Raw genomic sequence first — 8,071 nt, 5'->3', positions numbered from 1 at the left:
GGACAGTATGTCTTGGGAATACCCGGCAGCGATGGGTCATATACCCTTCTCCCCATCCTTGAAATAGCCAGATTAAGACCCTCTGGCGCTCCGAGGCACCGAGACTTTGGGGACATTTCTTCAAGGCGGCCCTCCTGCCGCGTCTTGACGTTGTGGCGCCATGTGACATCGGGTCACGATGACATCGCGACGCTGGAGTAGGACTGAACCGAAGGGAAGAGAACACACACACACCACTGCGGTGATGGTGGTAGTCCGCCTGTTAGAGCTGCATTTTGTTTCTTTATTACTACTCATTTATCAGTGTTAGTCCAATACCGCGTCGCCGATCACAGCGGACAGAGCAGCTTCATGCGATTATATTATATAGCCTAATACAAGTATACAGCAGGCGGCCTGTTACAGCTGCATCCAACAGGTCATACTCCTGACATCTGTCACCTGTTGGGATCTGACTGAGGAATCCAGATACTATCAGTCTCCCCTCCCCCCCCCCCACACAGGAGCAGCGCTGCTCCCTTTACCAGTTAGAGACACACTGGGTGCATTCACCTCCTATTGGCAACTGGTTAAAATTGCCCACTGCGTTTGAAACCCAAGCTGCCAGGTGCATCCCACTATAGCGCCTATATCCTGATATATGTCTATCTGTAACGTCTGTTACCAATCCTAAGGCTGTGCGACAGATCTATGTCGTGTCTAAAGCGGTGTAACTGCTGTGGTCTTCATGAATTAGCACATCAATATAAACCAGCACGATTAATGACCGTGTATTAACCCCAAGTTATACATCACTGTGCCATTGTTTCTCTACAAGCATTGCACTATGTTTTTTATTATATTTCATTTTTATCCCCTCACTTTGTCACTGATTTACTTGTTGGCTATTGGGATTTATTTTATTGATGTATTAAATGATAGTTGTAACAGCCCACGGCACACACACACACACACACACACACACTTCATTGCTCACTTTGGTACTATGAAGGGTTACCCTTTTCAGCTGTTCTTTCCAAAAGAGATTTAAGCTTCGCTTAACCATTTCCTTGCCGGAGAGCCTCAGTGTCTCTTAACCCGCTGTCCTTCTTCTATATACTGTAAGAGTGTGGGCTGAATCGCTTCTATTCTTCATGCTTACCATCTGGCGGCCGGTTCCTCGTCAGGCCTGCTCCCTTGAGGTGGCTGCACAGGCGCTGGAGGCTCAGTAAACATCTTGTCATTTAATATTTGGAGGCAAAATAAACCCAGAGAGACGTGTTTATTTATTTTAAAGAGGAATTTTTATGGAGTAAACATATTTATGTGCCAGAGCAAGCTGTTTATTTAAAGCAGAGGAAATTAACATTGAAAACTCAAAGCTTCACCCGTTCCCCGCACGGAAATCCTACGTGATGAATAACGTAACTATAAATAAAAAAAAACCTACAGAGCATCGCTTAACCCTTCACTGTACATCTCCTCCTGACGCACCGCTTAACCCCATCCCTGTAAGGAGACCGGCAGAGCATTATTTAACCCTTTCAGGTAGAGACCTGCATTTTTTGCATCGCTTAACCCCCACCCCTGTAAAAAAATACAACAAAAAAAAGACCCTCCTTCACCCCACCCCAGTAGAGATCTGCAGAGCATCTCCTGACCCTTCCCCGGGCAAGAGACCTGCAGAGTATTGCGGAATCTAATCCATGTTAGGCCTACAGAGCATTGCTTAATCCTATTACAGAGCCCTGCAAAACACCGCTTAACTTCTTGCTGCCAACACCCTGGTTAATTCCTACACTGTAAGAGCTGATCACCTCACCAAACCCTAGAGAACTCTGCAGAGCATTACTTTTCTCATTTCAGAGCCCTGCAGGATATCACATAACCAACACTGATTTATCGTTTTCCCTTCCATAGAGCGCTGCGGAGAATTGCTTATCCAGCTGTATAGCATTATTATTTAACCCCTCCCTAGCCAGAGAGCGGTTGTGTTTTAGAATGGATACTGGGACACATAGACCGTCACCGTGAAGATGTGTTTACCCAGCATCCTTCGCTGTGACATTTCTGCCATCTCCACGTCCACCTGTAGCTCTGCGGGGCCACTGAGTGACCTGCTGAGGACCAGCTCCCCCCGGTGCTTGCCCGCTTGCCGCACCTCCAGCCCGCGTTGGCTTTTGCCCCTGGTTATGGAGAAGTGCTGGGTGTCTCCCAGGGAGCGCGGGGCCGTCATGGTGAAGAGGACCCTGGGGACAGGGAGCTGGGACTGCAGGGCGATGTAGTGGAAAGAGATGGAGTGAGGGGCTTCTTGGCAGCTGCTGCTTCCCATTGGGCATGGGGTCCGCTCACACTGACTGCACGGAGAGAGAGGGAGTAGTGACCAGATACAATGATGGACTAGAGCACAGACACCAGGTGGTTGGACAGTGACCGTGGTAGGAGGACATATGTGTGGTACAGTGACTGACAATGATCTGTTGTGACGGGTAATATACTGATACAGTGACACAAGGGATGTTTGATGGTTGAAGATAGTAAGCTGTGTCTGTATGGCCAGACATTTTAATCCGCACTCTGCAATGTGGAAGAGTGACAGGCAGAAGAGTCCTATGGTCCTTCGCCCAGCAGGTTGACCAAGACACAGAAGACACCCTTGACCCAACCAAGTCCGCCTCCCCCACCGCAAGGCAACATTATGACAGAGGCAGAAAAGATGATACTCACTGGTTGGACGTCTTGATGTAGGTGGTGTTCCGTCTGGATTTGGGACATTCTGGCCTGACACATACAAAGCCCCCAAACAAATTAACACAATGGTCCCCTCCAGTGCAGGCAGTCTGCTCTGAGGTACACTCATCTATATCTGCGAGAGAGAGGGGAACACTCAGGTGATTCACATACCCTAAAGCACTTTTGCTCGAGTCTTGTAGGTACCTTTCACATGTCTGGGAGCAGAAAGGACTCTTACCCTGGCAGCTGTTCTGCTGAGCCTCCAGGAGATACCCTTGTGGACAGACGCAGTGGTAAGAGCCAGGCGTGTTGACACATTCATGAACACAGATCTTGGAATCGATCTTGCTTTGGAACAAACCACATTCATCCATATCTGCAGGAAAGAGATTAAGTGTATCAAGGGGCCGGATAATGATAAACCTTATACATTTACAGACTTACACTAACTATGATACCCTATTATCAATACACCTAAACTAATACACACGTATACTGAAACACATATTAACTCAGACTAATACACATACACACAATACGAACACTTAATCAAATACACACCTGTATTATACAATATAACACACTCACTCAAATGTAGACTTACACATACATACCACCCTCACCATTATACTTACACACTGCAATACACATTAATACACTGACGCACAATTCACTCATACACCAGGACACAATAACACACTCACTGATACACTCCAGCACATAGTATGAATTTGAGTGAGTGAGAGTATTGCTAACAGGTATATCCATTCACACTCACACGTTCCCAGCTGCACATAATTCTAATCTCGCTCTAATTCACATTTATAATCACGTGTAACCTTCAGCACTCAATTATACACCGAGATGCACTAAAATACACTCTAAATTAAGTATGCACACATACCTACACACACATTGACTCCCACTCACTGATTCACCCACTCAGACACACATACACCCCCTTGTGTGTAGTTACCCTGACAGACCGCTCCGGGTTGAATCAGGTACCCCCGGTCACAGGTGCAATGCTGAGTCCCATGGAAAGAGGAGCATTTCGCTGGACGCAGGGAGGACGTGTTTCCCACAGACGCCAACTCTGCTGTGGACAACAAATACCCCATAATCTTTAACTATACCCCTGGAGATCCTCACACATCCACCCAAAAAATGACAATCTACTGCGGAAATAGCGAGAGGTGGGGGAATGGCGGTGACTTTTCTTCCTCGTCACAATTTTGGGTTGCTGTCAGCTGCAAAATGGGGCTCTATTTGCACCACACTCTTAAACCACCCCCCCCCCCACCCTTACCTTCCTGTTGGTGTCAAATCACGCTGTGGGTCATGTGACGTCACGTGACCCCACGGCGTCATTTGACGCCAAGTTGCCATGTCAACACGTCATCTGAAGCCGGCTGAACCTCGGTAAGTTACGTTGCAGAGGCCTCAAGCGATCCCCGGCATTTAATTTAAATGCCTTGGGGAAGATCTTGTTGACAAAGCGCCTGTTGGCGCAAAATGCGTTGGAGACCTTGCTGTTTCTCGGCCGTGCACAACTTGGATGGGCCAATAAATTAATGTTTTTAACCGGCATCATTTTCTAGCCCTTGTTTTTTCCGACGGAGCTGCGCACCTTCATCTCCGAGCCTCCCAGCTGGATACCTTGTCTGAACCAGTCCTTTCTCTGTTCTTTACACTAGTGCAGTGGCTCCCCATCCCAGTTCTCAAGAACCCCCAACAGGTCAGGTTTTAAGGCTATCCCTGCTTCAGCACAGGTGATTCGGTCAAAATGATTGAGCCGCCAGTGCTGAAGTCAGGATATCCTTGAAAACTGACATGTTGAGGGTTCTTGAGGACTGGAATTGGGAACCACTGCTTTAGGTTGTAAAGATGTTGCTAGGCTCACAGTTTCTCTAACTAGCTGAAGTTTCTGGGCTTCAGCCATTAGGTGCAGGACAGATCGTGAAACTCCCCTATACTATAGTGCAGGGGGTGACCAAACTCTGTCCTCAAGAGCTCCCAACAGGCCAGGTTTTAAGGATATTCCTGCTTCAGCACAGCTGGCTCAATCATTGCCCCACCCATTTTTGACTGAACTACCTGTGATGAAGCAGGGGTATCCTTGGAACCTGATCTGTTGGGGGTTGGGAAACACGACTCTGGGTGATCTGCCGGCTTGGACCGAGATGAAGTTACAGATCTGTGTGAACGAGAGGTAGAGGAGACAGAGGGATCAGCGCAGGAATAGCAGAGCGTTGTGTAGAACAGAAATTATTTGAGAGCGCTGCGCATATGAGATTGAGGGATTAGAGCAGGACTATCGGGGTGCTCTGTGTAGGGAAGTATTGGGGTGCAGTGACAGAGCTGGGTGAGTGGGATCAGTATTAAGCATATTAGATAACTAGTGGGGAGGGGAGAAGTCCTCTTCTTAAATCTGATACCTGTACAGAGGGCAGTGAGTCCACTCCATGTCTGGTTCTCCAGGCAGGTCCTTGTCTCAGATCCGAGCAGAAGGTAGCCTGGGTCACACAGGAAGTGCAGCTCGTGTCCCACCATCAGTTTCCCACCCAGGACCCGTCCGTGACGTGGGGGCTTCAAACGGGGGCAGCCTTCTGGTGCAGGGTAAAGAGTGGACATGCGAATCAGTGGTAGAAGTAGTATTCTGTGTAAAATGTCCGTGCACGAGGAGTAGGGGTAAGTTAATGAGGTGGGGTGACTTTTCTTTAGCAGTAAGAACAGTACATTAAGGGCATAAATGGGTATAGGAGAGGGACATGTTTTTGAGGTAAAGTGGAAACGAGAGATTATGCTCTCAAGCTGAAGAGGGGGATAATTCTATAATGTCTATAGCGTCCGTTCAAGTCATCATTGGTTGAAAATCCCCCTTGGGGCTTACAGTGGGTCGGCCTTAAGGCAAGGCAGTTGGCAGCCAGCGCCGGGATCCAAGTTCCGCCCAACCAGAGGAGTGAACTGGGAGTCCGCGGACCAGCACAGGACCACTCCTTGCCTCAATGTGTGTGTGGAAGAAGGGGGATCTTACCTTCTCAGGAGCGAACCTCTTCCTGCAGCGACGCATGGTGACGCATTGCCATGACAACGTGATGCCACATGACGATGCGATGCCATGACACAGCGACGTCACATGACACCCCGATGCTGCAGAGGGAGGGCCGCTCTTCAAGGTAAGATCCCCGACCACTTCCACTGGCGGGGCCCCGCTGCCTGCGCGCTGCCTTGGGCGAAGGCCGGCCCTGCTTCGTTTATAACGTGTGATACAGCCAGTCTGGTGCTTCGGCAGGTAACGCCCCATTGACTTCAATAGGGCTTTCTGTGCAGTAGCTCTGGAGTTGTGTTATCGCACTTTATAAAATAAGGCCCTTTGGGGAGGGGGATCAGGTAGTTGTCTAGTCTTTACTAAGAATAGTGGATCCATAGAACAGGCGCCCAGCGGAGGTGGTAGAGTTTAGTGCCGTAAAGGAATTCAAAGATGCTTGGGATAGGACAGGAAATGAGAATGTAGGGGGCTTTGTGGCAGTCAAGGGCATCACGTGAAATGGATCAGTGTTGAGACATGAAAGTGAAGTCATGAAAACGGAGCAGACCTGTGATGTCAGAGGGAAGAGTCTTGTGATGTCAGAGGGAGGAGGGTGAAGACTTGTGATGTCAGAATAAAGAGAGAGAGAGAGGGGACCTGTGATGTCAAAATAAAGAAGACCTGGGATGTTGGTGTAGTCTTGAATGACTACTAGTTTCTGAAAGGAGTTAATTATTTTAAGGGGTTAACTGTGCACTCACTCCGGTTACTCCCCTTCCCTCTCTATGATGTCAGCACTAAGGGTATAAATATCCCCGTCCCTTGGTTCTGGAAGCAGGTTCTTCAGAGTCCTGACTGGGGTCCTCACTATAAGTCCTGTATATATATTTCTATTTGTCTAGCCTGCAGCTAGCTTTGTGTATTGTCCCTGTTTATTATTCTCCCGTTTAGTAGCATGCCCTGATCATGCACCTGTTAGAGGATCAGGATGTCTACGTTTGTAGAAGGATAAATCGCTGTTTTATCCCATCGGGTTATCCCACAGCAACCTGTAGTTCTATTGAATCGTCCCAACCGACCAGTTCATCTAGCATCACTGCCTCCCTACCAGCTATTCCAACTCATCCTTCATGCAACAGGTAGCTAAGCCAAGTATCTCCTCTGGATTGGACCGGAACCTACCAGAGGATGATATCCCTGAAGCTCTTATACTTTGCCATGTGTATTGTTTCGTGAATGTCTATGTGAACTGTTTTTGGGCGGCTGTTCAATAAACACTTTATTTTATCAGTTCCTGTCACCTGTTTCTATACTGCACTTTCATCCACGACTCGCCAGCACTTGCCCCGCACCATCTATGTGTCTGAGAGACTGAGCATTTACTGTATGGACTCATGTGATGTGACACCATTGATAGCCAGGGAAAGGGGGGTTACATTGGTGATGTCAGAAAGAAGAAATTGGAGATCTGTGATGTCGGAATAAAGAAGTCAATAGTTATAGTGCAAGTGGTGGGATTGATCATGCCAAGGCTGTGTGCTTAATGCAACCTCTGCTTACGCTTCTCGTCTCCTTTCAGGAGCTGCCCTCTCAGGTCTGTGAGTCTCCGGTTCAGGGCTCTCAGCCCCCGCAGGTAGGAGGCCTCATGGTCAGTGAGCAGCTTCTGGACCTGGCGCAGAACTTTGAGAGCTTCTTGCTGCTCTGGGCAGGGCTGCGGTTACAGAACTGTGCGTCAGTCACACGGAGCCGAGCTCACACACGGGCCTATTTAAGGATTTCGCACCTAGAACTGCCGGCAAAGCATTGCAGAGCAAAATATTACATCTTCAGGCACCAAAGAGGTTAGTGATCCATCACAAAAGGTACAGGGTTAAGTGGGTGGCACACACATCTGTCAATCTCTTAACACATTAAATCCAAGATAACATTCCCTTCATATCTTCTGTAACATCTGCACTACGCATAGTACGATCTTTGTCAGAGGCCAGCATGTTACCCCACATTTATAGACATTTATATCTTAACTTGGGGCTCTTACACCATATTAAGCTAACACCTGTCAATATCGGTGAGGGAGCAGCCTGAATTATTTTTGAAAACAAGCGTGTGTGTGTGTGTGTGTGTGTGTGTGTGTATGTGTGTGTGTGTGTGTGTGTGTGTGTGTGTGTGTGTGTACGTACGTGTGTGTGTGTGTGTACGTACGTGTGTGTACGTGTGTGTGTGTGTGTGTACGTGTGTGTGTACGTGTGTGTGTGTGTGTGTGTGTGTGTGTGTGTGTGTGTGAGTGTGCGTCATGGCAGTGGGCCGCAAGTATTTCAAGAACAAATG

General features: G+C 48.2%; 1 protein-coding gene across 4 annotated transcripts in view; it reads right to left on the bottom strand.

The window, feature by feature from the left end:
• Positions 1 to 1,260: 1,260 nt before the first annotated feature.
• LOC142469886 (fibulin-7-like) overlaps positions 1,261 to 8,071 on the bottom strand; it is an 11,092-nt gene continuing 4,281 nt past the window's right edge. For 2 of the 4 annotated variants that reach the window (XM_075576604.1, XM_075576603.1), the window contains exons 3-8: positions 7,304 to 7,454; positions 5,151 to 5,321; positions 3,689 to 3,811; positions 2,951 to 3,088; positions 2,707 to 2,845; positions 1,261 to 2,336 (exon numbers count right to left, since the gene is read on the bottom strand). In XM_075576604.1, the coding sequence (XP_075432719.1) occupies positions 1,976 to 2,336; positions 2,707 to 2,845; positions 2,951 to 3,088; positions 3,689 to 3,811; positions 5,151 to 5,321; positions 7,304 to 7,454 (1,083 nt within the window). In that variant the 3' untranslated portion in view covers positions 1,261 to 1,975. The remainder of the gene's footprint in view (positions 2,337 to 2,706; positions 2,846 to 2,950; positions 3,089 to 3,688; positions 3,812 to 5,150; positions 5,322 to 7,303; positions 7,455 to 8,071) is intronic. The other 2 variants (XM_075576605.1, XM_075576606.1) reach the window with 2 other exon arrangements.

Source organism: Ascaphus truei, chromosome 19, assembly GCF_040206685.1.
Source record: "Ascaphus truei isolate aAscTru1 chromosome 19, aAscTru1.hap1, whole genome shotgun sequence".
Classification (NCBI taxonomy): domain Eukaryota; kingdom Metazoa; phylum Chordata; class Amphibia; order Anura; family Ascaphidae; genus Ascaphus; species Ascaphus truei.
The sequence above is the reverse complement of the archived record's forward strand: the minus strand, read 5'-3'. Positions and strand labels throughout refer to the sequence as shown.